Below are 19,538 nucleotides of genomic sequence, written 5' to 3'. Positions count from 1 at the left end.
ATCACCTTGAATTTTCCTGAAATCTCTAATAATAATAATAATAATAAACATGAATTCTCAGTCTTCGCGTCGACAAAACAGGGAATAAGGGTGGTCATTATAAAAAAATATGTTTCAACTGTACTAATTGTTTACTACAACTGAAACGACATCAATAGCTGAATAACCCAATAAAGCAAATTAAATATACACATACACTAACAACTGTTTGTGTCGCTCATCTCTACGACAGTCAAATATCTTTGCTGTAACATGTGTTTCCGGTGTAATAGGTCAAAGGGTACTGTAGTTGATTCTCGCAACCGATTGGCTGACTGTCTCTGTTGTCAAACTCCATTGGCTACAGGCACACACGCCTGTCATCAGTCTGAACAAGAAAACAAACGACAAGGTCAGAATTCTGTTGTAATATCTCTGAAAATACTCACTGTTAAACACGCGAGGCACCAATATGCCTCATGTTGTATACCACTGTTTTGCTTTTACGTTTACGCCATTGCAAACGAGTGCAGCTCGGTAGCGTTTTACGGCTAGCTGACTTAGCTTAGCAACGTGTCTAGTCTTTTGTTTTTTTTGCATATTGCTCTCATATAAGTCTGTAGTTTTATTCCACCACAGCGACATAAACAGCGCGTGGTTTTGTAATTTGATAAAGTGTGATGTAGTCATGTATTTATTCAGTTTGTTTCTTTACCACTATGCTAATAACTAGTTAGCATCTTCTCTTTTAATTTATCATCTGCAAGTTAAAATACGCCACGAAAGAGCAGGTGTCCACCGCCTGTTACTTAACTTGATTTAGTCACATTGAAATGCATTTTAAAGGTCAACAAACCATAAAAATTTGATGTGCAGAATATTCAGTCAAATCTGATTCAATCTGCATAAAAGTTTGCAAACTTTGCACACATAAGATTTTAAAAGCTTCTCCTCTGGTAGGTATGCTTCTACCAATAACTTTCAATCTAAAATATAAATGATCTTATAAATTACATTTTAGAACTGAGTGCCATATCTCTGTCTTGTAAATGTCTCTGCTGGTACCCAGGACCAAACCTAGCCGTGACCACAATACCTCGGTCTGCCCTGCAACCGTCCAACACGGCCCATCTCTGTAAACTTAACCACATCACTGCAGACTACCTAACCTGCACTTACAATCTGCTATAAAGTTTGAGTACATGGATTTATTATCATTTAATTTGCTTTCAAAAACACTTTAGGATATGAAACAGGCAACTCTAGCAATGCATGCAAAATATCTTCCAAAGTAAATGAGAACATTGCATGTAAGCTTTACATTTCTAGTTTATCAAGTGACACTTGCTGCTGTGTTTTGTATTAAACTGTCAAACAGATTTAATTAGTCATTAACTGGAAATTGCCAGATTGTTCCAACTTACTACAACTGCTGATTTGAGCAGCTTTTTCTCTTCTGCCTCCAGGTTTTTCCATGTGTGAGTGATTAAGCCAACAGTAAGCATGCTGACCGCACAGAGGGCATGTGCAGCGATGGCTGCCCGGCACCTGGTTAGAACTTCAGTCTCCTCATCCCTCACACACTGCTCTCTGATCCATACTTCAGTACCCTGTCAGGACCGTGCTGAGCTGCATTCTGAATGGGCCAGTCTGGCTAAGAAACAGCTGAAGGGGAAGAATCCAGAAGATCTGATCTGGCACACTCCTGAGGGGATTAACATCAAGCCCGTGTACACCAAAACAGACTCAAAAGATGTTGCTGATGAACTGCCAGGAGTGTTTCCTTACACTAGAGGGCCCTATCCCACCATGTACACATACAGACCTTGGACTATCAGGCAGTATGCTGGATTCAGCACTGTTGAGGAGAGCAATAAGTTCTATAAAGACAACATAAAGGGTAGGTTTTGTTGTGGTCTACGTTTTTCACATTTCTGCCAAGCTTGCATTGAAATAATTATTACGCTACTCTTTGACCCTCTCGTTTCAGCTGGTCAGCAGGGTCTTTCTGTGGCCTTTGACCTCCCAACACACCGTGGTTATGACTCGGACAACCCCAGGGTCCACGGAGATGTGGGCATGGCTGGAGTGGCTATAGATACAGTTGAGGACATGAAGTTGCTCTTTGATGGAATCCCATTGGAGAAGATGTCTGTTTCAATGACTATGAATGGAGCAGTTATCCCTGTGTTGGCAATGTTTATTGTCACCGGAGAGGAGCAGGGCGTTCCAAAAGAGAAACTAACTGGCACGATTCAAAATGATATTTTGAAGGAATTTATGGTGCGCAACACCTATATTTTCCCCCCGGAACCTTCCATGCACGCCATTGCAGACATCTTTGCATATACCTCTAAGGTATGTAATAGCACAGGTTTAATGAAACCTTTTTTCCGGTGCTGTTGAACACAGTGTAACTGATTTACTACCACGGTCATGTTCACAGCACATGCCTAAGTTCAACTCCATATCCATCAGTGGCTACCATCTTCAGGAGGCCGGTGCCGATGCCATCTTGGAAGTAGCCTACACCATTGCTAATGGCCTGGAGTACTGCCGCACTGGACTGAAAGCAGGGTTAACCATAGATGAATTTGCTCCAAGGTAAAAGTTGACAAAGTGTTTTAATAATAATGTTATTTAATAATAGTTTATATTTCTGAGAAATCTATGATATAACACGTCACAAATGCCTTCAGGATTGCTGCCAGTGATGGTCACAATATCAACAAATGACAGTTGTGATGTTGGTGAATGAATAAGACGCTCAGTAAATGTCAAAACTTACATTAATATTAATGCACAATGACAGTGATGATGCAGATTTAACCAGTAAACAAATGTTTTTATATCAAACCATTAAATTACTGTGAATCATCATAAAAGTAAAGCCAATTAACCATAAATCTTTAACTATTATCGAAAACAAACATGCAGGTATTGCATGCTCATCATTTCCGCCGCAATTTACCACAAAAAGAAGGGAAAAAAACAAATCAAGTTTTTCTTGGAATTGCACAAATTACACGTTTTTTTTGCTAATATGAGTTCAGTCATGCTAAAAAATAACTACATCACATTCATTTGACAATATTAACAGAGGTGCTACAAAGTTATTTTTGTAAATTAAATGAGATAAAAAGTAAATAAAAGGTAGGTATTCCTCTATATTTAATACATTTTCAAATATATAGATTCAGTCACAGGGGTGCCAATGATTGGAACCTTATTTTTTGTAAAAGCTGTTTAAACATTTCACATCTGGAGTCTGGTGGTCTTTATATTTAAGGTTGTGGTGTCATTATGCCAGTATTGAAACAGCTCCAGTGAGCCTCCAGATAAGTTTGTTAGGTTACAAGACATGTTTAGAAAAGGCTTAAAATATTTAAACTAAATAATTCCACTGAGAGGAATCCATCTACTACTGGTGCAGGTTACCAGTCAATTGCTGCTCCAGCAAATTAAACCCAGGATCGAACCAATATATTAGCTTGTCTAAATGTGTCCATTTAGCAAAGGTGGAAAGTAACGAATTACATTTACTTGCGTTACTGTAATTGAGTAGTTTTTTGTGTATTTGTACTTTTTAAAGTCATTTTTCAAGTCGGTAATTTTACTTTTACTTACCGTATTTCCCGGACTACAGAGCGCACCTGAATATTAGCCGCACAAGCTAAAATCAGGGGAAAATCCTGTTTTGTACATACATTAGCCGCACCTGACTAAAAGCCGCAGGTGTTTCAATGTTGACTTATCATATGTAAGAGAATTGTCAAAAAAAGAACAAAGCGAATTGTCAGGAAAGAGATGGCTGTTTGGAGACATCACTTTTATTAATATTTTGAAAAACAAGTTATGGGTACATATTTGCACATGTACTGTGCTTCATAAATGAGTAACAAATGTAGTACATAACAATAACCTACAGCACACCAGAAAAATAGATTCGGACTACCTTTTAGGCTCAGGTGCAGTGACACGGCTTTAACAAGAAGAAAAATCAGTCACTCACCACCATCTTCCTGCGCACTAAAACCACCAAAGTCCTCTTCTCCAGTGTCGGAAACGAACAGGCTCATGATGGCTTCGTCATCCACTCTCCGCTTCTCTCCTTCGTTGTCACTTTCAAAACCAAACAAATCCTCGTTGTCAGTGTCAGAGTCGAACACCCTCAGAAAGGCCGTGGCGGTGTCCTCCTCTCCATCATGCAGCAGTCCAGCCCTTCGAAATCCGTTGGTGATCGTGGATGTTTTCACACTTTTCCACGCTGTCAGAATCCACCGGTGGAGTTGGGCATAACTTGCTTTTCGCAAGTTTATCGCCGCTCATCATCCAGCTGAACGCGTAGCGCTACTTTGAAGTTTGTTTTTCGCGCTACTTCGTACGGCGTTACGTTGCCTGGCGGATGGACATGTGACCAACATACCACTCTTGAACCCCGATCCTTCCGCCAGGCAAGTAGTGCCGTACAACAGCGGAACAAACAAAACAAATCCGCTCATGGACAATCCATAGAAAAGCCGCACCTGACTAAAAGCCGCAGGGTTCAAAGCTTGTGCAAAAAGTAGCGGCTTATAGTCCGAGAATTACGGTAAGTATATTTTTTAAAAAGTATTGTACTTCGCTACATTTTCAATCACACCTGTTACTGAGTAAATTAAAAGAACAAACAAAAAAAACCTCCAACATTGTGCTTCGGAAATACTGCAGGGAATGATGGGTAGTAGAACAAATTGGCATTGGGTCACGATAAAGATGGAGTCTGACATTGGTGGTACGGATCCAGCGAAAAAAGAAACCCCGTCGAATTCTGCTGACTCTGAACTCGAAGAAACCGATCTGAACCCCTGGCTATATTTAAGGGACCATTTCGGCTTCAAGTGCAAGAAAGGCAACAGCTTTATTATGCAGTGTAAGCTGTGTTTGCCCAGAGAGACAGAGTTAGCAGCTTTTAGAAATTCCACATCAAACCTGCGCAAGCATGTAGAGGTAAGTTAAATGAAACTTGTACATTTATTTTAGCAAAAAGGCTGTGCTCAAGTTAATCACATTAAGTTAAGACATAAGCTGTTATTGGGCACGTTGTTGTCCACGCAACTTAAATTTTTTTTTTACTCGATTGGTAAATTGCCAAAAGAAAATGTGTTTACTTACAATTTTCCTGTTTGTTAATAATAATAATTTATTTTAAAAAAATAGTTAAATTAGACAGAAGCGGCTACTTTCTTACTTAACCCACATATGTTCACACGTGTGCAGAGGTGTTTTTTTCTGTTCTCAATAGGGGTGCAACGATACTCGTATCGATATTGAACCGTTCGATACAGTGCTTTCGGTTCGGTACGCATATGTATGAACAATACAAAATTTGTAATTTATTTTATCAACTTTCCTTCTGACGATGCTGTCTGTGTTGAGCGCTCAGTGAATCTGCGTTCGACTACTCCGCCTAGGCTGCACTGTCGAGCGCCGATCCACTGAGCGCTCAACACAGACAGCATCATCAGAAGGAAGAGCGCAGGGCAAGCTAGCGAGACTGAAGTTAAGCTCTCCTTGCAACATGGCAAATTGAACCTCCCCCACCCTCATTCAGATCTGGCGTTTGGAATTATTTTGGTTTTCATGTGACGTATGACCCTGAAGGTAAGCGTGTCATGGACTAAAGTAAAACAGTATGTTGGATGTGCCATGCAATGCTCAATTACATGGGTGGGAACTAGTGTGTTAGCGCAGTTAGCTCATTAACATGTTGGCCGTCTAGCCCCATGCAGGGGTAGCTCCTTAACGTCATTTCAACGAGATTAACGCTGACAGCACTAGTGGGAACACAACGAATATGACTGCACATTTATGCCGACATCATCCTAGTGCAAAGACAAGTGGAAGCAGACAAAAACAACAAGCATGCATGCTACAAACTTTACCCGAGTCATTTAGACAGCCGTTAGCACATGATTCTCCTTATGGGGACCTGATATGTTTAATATTGTGGCGAGCTCAGACAAGGAGGAGGTGTCGTTTGGTCTTGCTTCCCGTGAGCTAGCCAGGGAGCACAGCCGTTTATTGACATCTGCAGAAGAACACTGCCGCTAGCTAACTGCTCAGCGTGGCAACCGCACAGCAACACACAGAGCGCCCTCTGACCCCGGAAGGACACACCGTCGCAGCGAGAGGGCGTCACCCGTCACTATGGCAACATAAACAAAACATAACTGTACAAACAGAACCCCGAACAGCCCTGACCCGCTACATAGCCCCCACTTAAGGGGTCAGTCGTCCCCGACGACCCCATTGCCCCACACAAAGTCCTGCAAATGTCCAGGTGCCTTCTTTTGGCGCACCGGCCGGTCACGACCGGCGGGGGAAAAGTTACAAGGGTCAGAACATGGGGTGCCACCATCATCCCACTTCTGACACCAATGTGGCGAGCTCAGACAACGAGGAGACGGAGGTGTCGTTTGGTCTTGCTTCCCGTGAGCTAGCCAGGGAGCACAGCCGTTTATTGACATCTGCAGAAGAACACTGCCGCTAGCTAACTGCTCAGCGCGGCAACAGCACAGCAACAACAACAACACACAGGGCGCCCTCTGACCCGGAAGGACACACCGTCGCAGCGAGAGGGCGTCACCCGTCACTATGGCAACATAACTGTACAAACAGAACCCCGAACAGCCCTGACCCGCTACAATATGCTGCCGAGAATATAGCCCAGAAGAAGCGTATAGTATAGCTTTTATTTTGGAAAGAGCCATTTCTCTGTAATAAACTCTCTTTTCGTAAGATGAGTGATTCCTCAATCAGATACAGGTGTTACCGCGCCAGATCCGCGGCCCCGAACCGTAGTAAGGAAACCTCTGGCAGTTACTTGAAGGTTCCGTAACTGACTCGTAGCCGGAAACAGCTTACTATACAGGTCAACTCCGCTAGCAAAAAGATCGAAGGAGGCGTAGGAAACTGCTTCACCGAACTTTATTTCTTCTCTAAGGCACGAACACCGCGTACAGTGGGCTGAAACAGTTTACTCACAGCGAGCATCGCCGACACAACTCTGGCTGTCGAGGGAGTTATTATATTCCTTTTATTTATTTTCTTTTCGTCTCTTCTGTAGCTAACCGTTACTTTTTCCCCTTCTCCGCTCTCTCTCTTCACACACACCAGGCAGTCCCGCTACACACATCCCGAATACATTTCCCATCAGGCTTCATCCTTAAAGGGGCATGCCTGTAACACAGGGCTTGCAAAATCGCTAGCCCGACGTCCCGGGGCTAGCGCCCTCCACACAGGGCGCCCTCTGACCCCGGAAGGACACATCGTCGCAGCGAGAGGGCGTCACTAGTCACTATGGCAACATAAACAAAACATAACTGTACAAACAGAACCCCGAACAGCCCTGACCCGCTACAATATGCTGCTGAGAATATAGCCCAGAAGAAGCGTATAGTATAGCTTTTATTTTGGAAAGAGCCATTTCTCTGTAATAAACTCTCTTTTCCAAAGATGAGTGATTCCTCAATCAGATACAGGGTTTGCAAAATCGCTAGCCCGACGTCCCGGGGCTAGCGATTTTTCCAGTCGGGCTACCAAAATCTATCTCTGCCCTGCCCGTTGGGCTATTGTAGGAAGGAAAAATATATGTCAATGCTTTTGCATTCTTTCAGAAATGTAGCTGGGTAATTATGTCATTGGCATCGGTGAGCCACTGTCAATATGTGACATATTGAAATCGCGTTTGAATTTGCGCTTGTTTTTTGCTTTCACTTTGCAATCGAGCGAACTGTGTATAGAGAGCGACAGTACTGATTGGTGAGTGATGATAATTTGTGCACCAATTCCTCTGACATCGTCATCATATGAGAGGTTGATCGCGCAGAGAATCGCTGACCGTTATGTGTGTGTGTGTGTGTGTGTGCGTGTGTAAAAGCAGCAGGATATATATTTTAGTTCTGCTGAGGCAAATAAGACAGGTCAGGGTGAAGAAGTGACAGCCAAAGAAAAGCTCACCACAAAACGGAAAAGTTTATATATATAAAAAGAGTTTTGCTCTGAACTGTATTTTATTTCTTGAGAAGACTAATCACTGTAGGGAACCTAATTCCTATTAAGAAGCCTATCTTTCCCATTTTTTGACACAAATCTGGGGTTGGAGGCATTTGATGAACTTGCAATGAATGACCCAAATATGTGATGAAAAACCTTTCCATGTCTTTCCTGTAATTGCTGCTTAGCAGCTGACATGCACACTGATGCCAGGATATTTGCAGTGTGCCAAAATCAATTGAAATAGTAGCTTCGCCAATTTATTGCCGGGGCTGTGCTTTTCATAAATGTCAGACTGAGACAGATCAGGCAGTTGAATTAGGTTGGATATAAAATTGTAATTATTCAGATCGTTATTATTTGGCGCGGTCTGCAGTTGATTTTGGATGATGTACCCTCTTGATTTGGAAAGTGCTGGTTAAGGATAGCAAATAACAGGAAGGGAAGAAAGGTTATATCCCAAACAACGATCTGATTGATCTGATTTTTAGCTAACTTGTACCACATACCAGTGGTGTATGTGACAGTTATTATATGGCTGCTTAGTGACATTTATATAATCCATAATAAAGCACCAAGGCCAAGCTCTTTTTCTGTATAGAAAACACTAAATTCTACGCTGGTGTGTCACTTGTAATTTTTAACAAACCTCTCTTTTGACATTTTTGTGTTTTTCTTTTCAGGCTGTCGTTCTTCTGGGGCATCGGGATGAATTTCTACATGGAAATTGCCAAGCTGAGGGCAGCCAGGAGGTTATGGGCTACGCTCATTAAAGACAATTTCCAGCCCAAGAATGCCAAGTCTCTCCTCCTGCGCACACACTGCCAGACCTCAGGCTGGTCTCTCACTGAACAAGTAAGTATGAATTGTTTTATTGAATGCTCTCACAGTACGAGGAGATAATTGGCCAACTTTGAGATCCTGAATTGTTAGATTTCGAAATCTGCAAATAAAGACAGAAATGTAAAAATGAAAATTGTAAATGAATTAATCAGTATTAATGTGCCATGTGACCGCTCTCAGGATCCATACAACAATGTGATCCGCACGGTGATTGAAGCCATGGCCGCTGTGTTTGGGGGGACCCAGTCGCTGCACACCAACTCTTTCGATGAAGCTCTGGGCTTGCCCACCGTGAAAAGCGCTCGCATCGCCAGGAACACTCAGATCATCATCCAGGAGGAGTCGGGCATCCCCAAAGTTGCAGATCCTTGGGGAGGCTCGCACATGATGGAGGCTCTCACAGATGATGTCTATAACACTGCTTTGAAGGTTGGTCGCAGGGCCAAAGGCAGTAACCAGAGCGGTGAATTCATTATTGATTAACCATTAACCATTTTTGACCTGAATCTTGTATTGTGCAGGCTTTATTTCTCCTTTGCTCCAAGTGCTCTTGCTGTAGCTTTAGAACAGCAACCCATAATCATAAAGAGATTCTTTTATAGCCGGTCTTTTGCTTTTTATAGTTTATTAAAGACATCGAAGAGATGGGAGGCATGGCCAAAGCGGTAGCCGAGGGAATTCCAAAGCTCCGTATTGAGGAATGTGCTGCTCGTAGACAGGCCCGCATTGACTCAGGTACTGCATAAAGGTGACTTCTTTATAAGGCCTTAAAGCCTCTCTTTCTTTAACCTCCCTCCTGACTTTAATTACTTAAAGCAGTCCTAACATTTAACCTGCCCTCTGCCTGTGCTGCAGTGAAACGGAGAATTTACATCTCAATTCAAAGAGAAAAAAAGGGATGTTGTTTCAATGTGAATACAGAAAGAAGTGGTTAGCAAATCTCTAAAACCCATATTTTATTCACAATAGAACATAGAAAACATCAAATGTTTCAACTGAGTTTATGTTTTATAAAGAGTATTAGCTCATTTTAAAACATGTGTGAAAAAAAGTTGGGACGGTGGCAACGAAAGGCTGGAAAAGTGTCATTTTGTAACTATCTAGGTTAACTGGCAACATGCCACTAACATGATCGGGTATAAAAAGAGCATCTTAGACAGGCAGATGTTCATCAATCTCCCAAAACTGATTAGATATTTTTAGAATAATTACATGATCTGCAGAACGTAATATCATCAAATGATTCTGAGAATCTGGAGAAATATCTGTGCGATAGGGACAGGATGAAAATCAAGTCTGTGTGCCTGTGACACAAAACAGACACGATTCAGTCACTCGGAAATCAGTGCAGCACTTGCAGAAATCACTGTCTCTGAAGTCAAAGGAGCTTGCAAAGAAAAGCGTCTGGACTTCTTTAACCCTGGAGAAACCATGGGGTCGGATCTGACCCCATGGTTTCTCCAGGGTTAAGTTGCTTGAAGACGTTTCACCTCTCATCCGAGAAGCTTCTTCAGTTCTAAGGTCAAATGGTGGGGAGTCCCAGATTTAAACCTAGCCACCATCTGACCTTAGAACTGAAGAAGCTTCTCGGATGAGAGGTGAAACGTCTTCAAGCAACTTAAAGAAGTCCAGACGCTTTTCTTTGCAAGCTCCTTTGACTACGATGACCTGGATGACTGAGAACCTTCACAGATACACTGTCTCTGAATATTCTGAGCCACAGTGAGGGAAAGTGGAAAACTGGTGTGTGATTGAATGAACTGACGTTTGAACTTCTTTTTGGAAAACACTGAGGCTGTGTCCTCTGTAATAAAAAGGAGAGGGACTATTTATTGGCAACTTGAAGATCTGAAAAGACGCTGTGAGTGCTGAAAGGTATAAAACAGGTTTTAGAGCTGCATCCAGATGTATTTCTTTTTCAGGGAAGGCCTTTCATATTTCAGCAAGATGATGCCAAACGGCATACACTGTCTTTCACAAATGTGTGACTTCGTGCTAAATTCATCAGTTGAAAACATTTGAAATATCATGAAACTAAAAAAATACAAGAAAGCAGACCCAGGACTGTTGAGCAGCTAGAATCCTCCATCAGACATAAACAGGACAACGGTTCTCTCCAGCTGCTCGTCTCCTCCGTTTACAGACTGTCGTTAAAAGAAGAGCTGATGCTGCGCAGCAGTAAACATGGCCGTGTCCCAACTTTTTAGAGATGTGTTGCTGCCATGACATTCGAAATGAGCTAATATTTTCATTAAACGCTGCAGTGTCGCAGTTTACATGTACTTGAAGTTGTATATTTAAAAGGATAACCTTTCTCACCAGATCATAATGATCTTCATTTCTTCTCATCATCGCCCTAATAACTTACCATTTACTTCCTTTGTGTCTGTCATTTATCCTCTGTCATTCTCCTGAATGTTTCAGGCTCAGAAGTTATTGTTGGTGTGAACAAGTACCGTCTGGAGAAAGAGGAGACGGTGGAGGTCCTGGCCATAGATAACACTGTGGTGCGCCAGAAGCAGATTGAAAAACTGAAAAAGGTCAGTGGTACAGTGAACAGCTTGATGAATTGGCAGTATGACAGGTATAATATACGCCTTTCAAAGACACATGCGCCTTTTAATCGGCACAGGAGGGTTTTTTTTTTTTCTTTAAACTGGAAAAAACGGTTTGCAGAGTTTGGGAAACATCAAGGCTTTCTAATCTTCTAATGGTTTTTTTAATTTCACAGTTCCAAAACAGCAATGGTCATTCAAAACGCTTTATATTATAAGGTTTGCCCTTTAAAGCCTGAAACATGAAATGTTAGAAATAAAAATCTATTTTCCTTTGAACATTGAGGGTTTATTGAACTTTCTCTCACATAACATAAAAAAAACAAAAAAAAAACAAAACACACACACACACACACAAATATATATATATATATATATATATATTTTTTTTTTATGTGAGAGAAAGTTCAATAAACACTCAATGTTCAAAGGAAAATAGATTTTTTTTTTTTCTATGCAGTTACTGCTTAAAAACTTATTTTGCACTTTATTTAGGTATTTGGGAGAAGTCTCAAAAACTTTTGTACTGAATACAATAAACTACTTTGTTGGGTTCAGACCCTACAGCTTTATTTAGGATAGTTACACATTGTGAGACACTGAGCTGTCTGCAAAATGTACTTTTCTACATATGGTCCCAGTTTGCTGACATAACCAAGTGATGAATATAAAAATTCATCACGATTTTCCGCACACAAAAATAAGTAAGTAAAAAGTAAGTAACATTTATTTATATAGCGCTTTTCACAGATAAAAATCACAAAGTGCTTTACAACACAAGAAATGGAAATATAAAACAATGTAACAGTAAATAAAACAGCAATGTAAAACAACAAAACAATAAAAACAACCTAAGAAGAAATTAATCAAATGCTTTTCTAAATAAAAATGTCTTCAGCTGTTTTTTATAAGAATCAACGTGCAGTGCAGAGACATTGGAAGACACAACCGTGATGCCGCTGCCTGATCGGCCCGATCACCACGAGTTTTAAAACAAGTGCGCAGTACCACCAGCAGTCTCTGGTCTAATGAACTTAAAGCTCGAGAAGATGAATGCGGTTTCAGCAGGTCAGATAAATATTGGGGAGCTTGACCATGTAGGGCCCTAAAGGTTAGAACTACAATTTTAAGATGAAACCTAAAACTTACAGGCAACCAGTGAAGGGGGGCTAAAACTGGAGTAATATGAGATCTTCTCTTGGTGCCTGTTAAGAGACGTTCTGCAGCGTTGTGCACAGTCTGAAGACGATAGAAGGCTGATTTGTTAAAACAAGTAAAAAGACCGTTACAGTAGTCTAAATGGGAAGGAATAAAAGCATGAATAATAATCTCAAGTTCAGGCTTTGACACCATTAGTCTGAGTTTTGAAATATTCCTTAAATGATAAAAACAAAAGTACCCAAACCTGTATAAGTAGTATATACAACAGCATGATGGATTAAAACATTTAAGTGCCATGTTTATATCACATTGCCTCCTTTTCTTTAGGTGAGGGAGAGCCGTGACCCTGAGAAAGCCAAGAAGTGTCTGGCTGCCATTGAGGAGTGTGCCCGAACCAGGGAGGGCAACCTTTTAGCTCTGGCTGTGGAGGCATCAAGAGCCAGGTCAGAACTGACTCAGAAAAACTCCTTTGATCAGTCTTATGTCTGCGTGAACGCTGCTTCAAAACCTCAGTCAGGCTGCAGTTTTATTCTGGTCTGTTGTTCCTTTGTTAATCAGTGTAAATCGTTTCCTAATCAGTGCCTTCAAATGAGCAGAGTGACCTTTTCCAGCACTAGAAGGGCGATCGTGGCTCAAGAGTTGGGTGTTCGTCTTGTAATCGGAAGGTTGCCGGTTCGAGCCCCAGCTCGGACAGTCTCGGTCGTTGTGTCCTTGGGCAAGACACTTCACCTGCCGCCTACTGGTGATGGCCAGAGGGGCCGATGGCGCAATATGGCAGCCTCGCCTCTGTCAGTCTGCCCCAGGGCAGCTGTGGCTACAACTGTAGCTGCCTCCACCAGTGTGTGCATGAATAGTGGAAAGCGCTTTGAGGGGTCCCGAAAATGCAATCCATTATTATTATTAGATAACTGCTATTAAATGCACCCATCCTGTGTGAATGTATTTACCACTACACTGTAATCCACTCTGTGCTTTTTCTTCAAGGGGTTTTTGTTTCTGGGTAACTTTTAGCACCGGTTTTCAATTTCCTTTCATACCCAAAACTGTTATGTGACAAACCAAATCACGAGGAATAGAAGGTTAAAAGGCGTAAAACACAGAATATAATCGATATATATATAATGTCATCTCTACACACCAGCACACCTGCAGCCTGTTCATGTGCTACAGCTTCTACAATACCAGAGTCTGACTGGTGTGTTCTGATAATCTGCAGCAGGTTATTTAATAGTCATTAGTTACTCTGATATTAGGTTAAGAAACTGGTCACATGGGAAATTAAACGTTATTGTTACATTATCAGCCTTACTCTCTGGTCTTGAGAATGTAATAATGAACTGTGTAACGCTTGGGTGCAATATTATGTGAAGAGTTCACGTGCTAATTGCAGCTTATTTCCTTGGATGCAGGGGGATAGCCTGACTGGGAACGCTTATAACGGCTTCATATCCGGTTATCTCTAAAAAAAACATTTAAATTCCTTCCAATATGTTTTTTCATATAAACACAAGTGCCTCGCTAATTTACATTTCAACAGCTGATTTAAAATTAGCAGTAAAATTACGTATCTGTTGCTTTTTTATTACCCTCTGCGGATCAGTGACGACACGAGAGCTCCCATAATTCACAATGAGCATACAATGATAAAATTTGTAATGCTATTATTAAAAAACAGGCTATTAGTGTATTGAGTGTGGGTATCTTAAAATAGTGCTTAATGATTATTTATCACTCGAATCTGCTCCTTTCTGCAGATGCTCTGTTGGTGAGATAACTGAAGCCATGAAGAAGGTGTTTGGGGAACACAAGGCCAGCACCAGGATGGTGAGCGGGGCTTACCGCACTGAGTTCGGAGAGCATGAAGAGATCACTCTGGCCAACAACAGGTAGAAAATAATAACAATTTATTTCATGACCTTTATAATTTACATGCTAGACTCTCGATTTGCTGATTCAAGTAAAATTCTTCTTCCCCCCCATTAAAAAAAACAAACAAAGAGTTGCAGAGTTCAAGAGCCATGAGGGGAGGAATCCTCGATTGCTGGTGGCAAAGATGGGGCAGGATGGTCACGACAGAGGTGCCAAAGTTATCGCCACGGGGTTTGCAGACCTGGGCTTCGATGTAGACATCGGACCACTGTTTCAGGTGAATGTTGTACCAAGGAAATAGGATGTTTTACTGCCTGTAATGACCTCAATCTGATAATATATGTATCAGAATTGTTTCGTTTTGTTCATTTGTTTCAAAATTCAAATTCAAATTTTATTTGTCACATACACAGTCATACACAGTACGATATGCAGTGAAATGCTTACACAACTGCTCGTGACCTAAAGAAAAAAAATGGCTATGAATAAGATAGGAAATAAATATGAAAATTAAAAAGGGTAAATTTAACTAGGAAGGAATAAAATAAAATATAAAAATTAAAGTTAAAAATGAAATAACTGCACAGCAACAAATTAGAATGAAGGGTAAATTTAACTGGGAAAGAATAAGATAAAAGATATAAATTAAAGTTGAAAATAAAATAACTGTACAACAAAATACACAATACACAGTATAGAACTATATAAGAATGTATGAAGAAATATATATACACACACACACACACACACACACACACACACACACACACACACACACACACACAATAACAGCAGCTGTCCAAGTATTAAATGGAAATGAAGAATATAATGTCCAGTGTTGTGCAATCCACATTTGTGTCTTGTGCAGTGCAAATATGCTTGAAGTGATTCGATTAGATGACCACGCATCTAATCGAATTAGTGTAACCAAAGTCCAGAAAGTCCAGTGTGTGTGTAAGAACCATATGTGTGGGTCAGTACTGTGTGGTGGTGTGATTGAGAGACCGTATCGCCTGCGGGAAGAAGCTCCTCCTCAGTCTCTCTGTGTTGGTCTTCAGGGAGCGGAATCGCTTTCCTGACCTCAACAGAGAGAACAGTCTGTTGTTGGGATGGCTGAGGTCCTTCACCATCTTCCTGGCCTTGGTCCAGCACCGCCTGCTGTAGATTGAGTGCAGGTCAGGGAGCTCGGAGCGGATGGTGCGCTCAGCTGACCGCACAACCCTCTGTAGAGCTCGTCTGTCCTGCATGGTGCTGTTCCCGAACCAGGTTGAGATGTTTCCCGTCAGGATGCTCTCTATGGTGCACGAGTAAAAGTTCCTGAGTTTCGGTACCGGTACCGTGTTATTGTCGGTGCTTACTGCAGCTGTCACACTCGAGTGGAAGAGAAGTGTTATTAATATACATACAATACAAAAACTGTAGGCTCAGGGCTCTGAGCTGCAGCAGGCTATGTCGATTGGGTGTCTGCACTAAGTTCAGCATCGATATGGGGCTCTGTGGGGAGCCCGAGACCACCAGGTTGTCTAAGGAGAGGTGCAACTGCGCCCAGGCCACACCCCGCCACATGCGGTTTTTCTGTTATTCGAAGTGTCCGAGGCATTTAAGGTCTTCTTTTGTGTTAAAGAGTAGTTAAAAAATAACTGATGCTCACACCTCAGATTTCTATGTAATCGGAAAGGTTTTGCTCTCTACATAATGCTCTGTAATGTGTAGTACTGACAAGCTACATCAAGAAATGGCGACGAACCCCGACTCCATACCGCATTAGCTTTAAGTGAATTTCAGATGCATATATAAGCTGAAGACATGCTGTTGGCGATTGTCATAACTTTTAAAAAATGAATGACATGCCGCTGAAGTCATACAGACGCAATCGCCGCATCTTTGTTGGACAGTTCAAAAGTTCAGACAACCTAAAGGTGCTTATTTAAGCTTCGCCAGATGATCTCATGGTCTGTGTGCATTTTGAATTGAGCCCTACAGCTAATTATGTCACACTTTGTTGGCATGAGTTCGCACCACTGATCACAGGGCTTGGTGTTAAGCTCAGCTGGTGGTGGTAAGTAAAGCGTGGCGTTAAACTGCTGTTATTTTTATCCCAGCTCATAAAAAAAGACAGAGGGAACTCAAGTATTAATATTCAAGTGTTACGCTGTTTCTGAAAAAACTGGAAAAATTAATCAAGACGATATCAAACATTGAAACTAAGAGATGTGACTGTGAAATAGGATTTAGAAAACACTCATTAAAAACTGCTGGGAGTGACTTCACGTTGTAATGCTTTACACAGTTGCCTAACAACCAAGACATCCCCGCTTAGATGGTGGGAGGAGACAAAAATCTCTCTGGGGTTTTGTCAGGAAAAAAATTAAGAGAAATGTATAATGGAAAAATAAATCTAGTAATGTGAGTGTGAGTCTTTTAGAAGTAATGATGGGCTCTGTGAAAGACTGTGTAGGCACAGTCAACAAATTAAAAAATAACATTTCTATGGAAAAGCCTTTCATTGTTATTAAAATGTGACACATGAAAACAAAAAGACACATTAAGTGATCTTTGGGCATTTTGGCAGTTCTACATAAAAAAAATGACATTTTGAGAACAATACAGTAGCAGCATTACTGTTGCATTCATGTTTATTTTCCTCAAATCCTGCCCACCTCACTCTGAGTTGTTTGTGTGTTTTCCTCTTCTTTCTTTCTCCTAAACAGACCCCCCGGGAGGTGGCCCAGCAGGCGGTTGATGCAGACGTTCACTGCGTCGGGGTCAGCACGCTGGCCGCAGGACACAAGACCCTGGTGCCAGAGCTCATCAAGGAACTCCAAAAACTCAACAGGCCAGATATACTTGTCATCTGTGGAGGTGTCATCCCACCCCAGGTAAGCAGTCCATGCATGGTTTCCTTTGGATAATTAAAGCATTCCAGAGGATTTTATCTCCTAATGCGCCTTTTTTTTAGAGCCTGAAATGTAAGTCTAAGATTGTAGGTTTGAAATTAAACAGATAGACGAAAAACACAAGCTATAAATGCTCAAGTGTCTTTCTTTCCATCCCTTTCCTATTAGCTTAATATTTGCTGAACACTTAAATCCTTTTACCTTTCAAGGATTATTGAAGTTGTGGTAATTAATTGACAATATCCATCCCACTCCAGATAATAAAAGTTGAATTACTATTTCGTTTTTTAAGAGTGCATCGCCTTTTTAAAGATTAAAACATTTACCAACATTGCCTGAACACCGTGAATCTAAACCGTGTGACGCCTCTGTTTGAATGCAGGACTACGAGTTCTTGTACCACAGTGGCGTATGCGCCATCTTTGGCCCAGGAACCAGGATCCCACAGGCTGCAGTGGAGGTTATTGACAACATTGAGAAGAGCCTGGACAAGAATCGACAAGCAATGTGAAAGCTAACTGCAAAAAGCGAACTGCTTGTTCAAGCATCTGTACAGGATCAGTCTGACTGGTAGCACGAGGATGTAAAAGAAAAAGCAAGACTAATTGTTACATTTAGTTTTTTGTGTGTTCATTAACAACACTCAAAATGAACAATGCAACGACAGACAAACCTCAGTAGGATTTGAATGACGTTTGTTAATGATTTCACCCTTTGCATCATACCTGTGTGATCTGTATTGATTTCTTAATCAGCCAGATTATATTACATCTGAAATTCCAGAAAATTCCAAAGTGTAAAAGAAAGCACTTATTATACACTGTTATTCCAATTAGGATTATGATGTGACAGAAATTTGCCCTTTTTTCTTTACAATCCAAGATAAAACACGGGGAAAACCACAAACCTGCTTTGAATGTATTTTTTGAAATGTCTCTGTGTAATTTAATAACGTAGCAGAGTGTGATTAGTGCCAGTGTGGTGGAGATGGATCAATCCTCTTATATAACTTTATCCCTGCCTCTTATTTTCATGGATATGATAGTCCTGTAAGTGGCCTTCTGTCGCTCTGATCTCGACTCTTTGCATCAATCATAAATTTGTTCCGAGGATAAAACCCCGTCACAGTGGTCGGAGTTTATGAAGCCGTTAGAGAAAAGTATTTTTCTGATTGTGACTCTGAATTCGGTTTACTGGTCTTTACTCAAAATAAATACTGTGAACTTTGGAAATGTATAAGCTGAAGCATGTTCTTGTTGTGAAAGGACAAAAGATGACAATTTAGTTGCAGGTGCATAATGGTCTGGTCTGAGTATCTTAGGAACTACTGATTTACTGGGATTTCCACACACAACCATCTGTAGACTTTATAGAAAATGGTGTGAAAAAGAGAAAAATATCCAGTGAGCAGCAGCTGAGTGAAAAGGCCTTGATGATGTCAGAGCTCGGAGGAAAGTGGCCTGCTTTAGCTGATAAGAAGGTAACAAAAAACAAGTAACTCATATGAACTCTTGTTACAACCAAGGAAGGCAGAAGAGCATCTCTAAATGCACAGTGCAGAGTAGAGTTTGCATGGGCTCACCAAAATTGATGAAGATCATAAAAATGCTTCCATAACTGATGAGTCTCAATTTCAGCCCTGACATTTGACTGGGAGGGTCAGAATCTGGCTTAACCTCCTAGGACCTGCCGTCCACATATGCGGACATCACATTTTGGGTTATTTAGACCAAAATACTCACTTTTGCTCTACATGGGCCTGATATCCACTTACGAGGACATTATACTGCTACTGTTCTGAATATCCTCATTTGTGGCTCTCATTTTCTTTAAAACAAAAATAAGGTAAAAAAAAATCTGGTAATTATTTGTTTTTTTTCCGTTCTTCGGGCCCCAATATGCCCAAATATCAAAGAGAAATTAAAAATGCATGTCGTGGAAGAGTCTTTGGAGGATAAACATGAAAGCAGGACTCCGTCCTTCCTGGGTGCAGACTCCTGGTGGTGGTTCAATGGTGTGGGAGACATTTTTGGGCGGCTCCTTGTACCAAGTGAACATTGACACCTCAGCCTGAGTATTTTTGTTTTGAACGTCCATTCCTTCATGACCACAGTGCACCCATATTTTAATGTCACTCACTAGAGTTCAGATCATTGGAAACTGGTTTCTTAACACGACGATGAGTTCACTGTATTCA

General features: G+C 41.2%; 1 protein-coding gene across 1 annotated transcript; it reads left to right on the top strand.

Moving 5' to 3' along the window:
• Nucleotides 1-272: 272 nt before the first annotated feature.
• Nucleotides 273-18,582, top strand: mmut (methylmalonyl CoA mutase). The gene is made up of 13 exons (XM_086263815.1): nucleotides 273-391; nucleotides 1,446-1,879; nucleotides 1,970-2,337; nucleotides 2,426-2,583; nucleotides 8,700-8,871; nucleotides 9,040-9,288; nucleotides 9,483-9,594; nucleotides 11,284-11,399; nucleotides 12,903-13,018; nucleotides 14,330-14,461; nucleotides 14,574-14,721; nucleotides 17,156-17,323; nucleotides 17,724-18,582. The coding sequence occupies exons 2-13, from the start codon at nucleotides 1,483-1,485 to the stop codon at nucleotides 17,850-17,852; spliced, it is 2,265 nt and encodes a 754-aa protein (XP_086119941.1). The 5' UTR covers nucleotides 273-391; nucleotides 1,446-1,482; the 3' UTR covers nucleotides 17,853-18,582.
• The last annotated feature ends 956 nt before the right edge of the window (nucleotides 18,583-19,538 follow it).

The sequence above is a fragment of the Aulonocara sp. 'chitande type north' Nkhata Bay genome, linkage group LG15, assembly GCF_057382095.1.
Source record: "Aulonocara sp. 'chitande type north' Nkhata Bay isolate Kocher_YH1m ecotype deep benthic linkage group LG15, A_spYH_male_GT1.1, whole genome shotgun sequence".
Lineage (NCBI taxonomy): Eukaryota > Metazoa > Chordata > Actinopteri > Cichliformes > Cichlidae > Aulonocara > Aulonocara sp. 'chitande type north' Nkhata Bay.
This window is presented reverse-complemented; position numbering and strand designations above follow the sequence as displayed.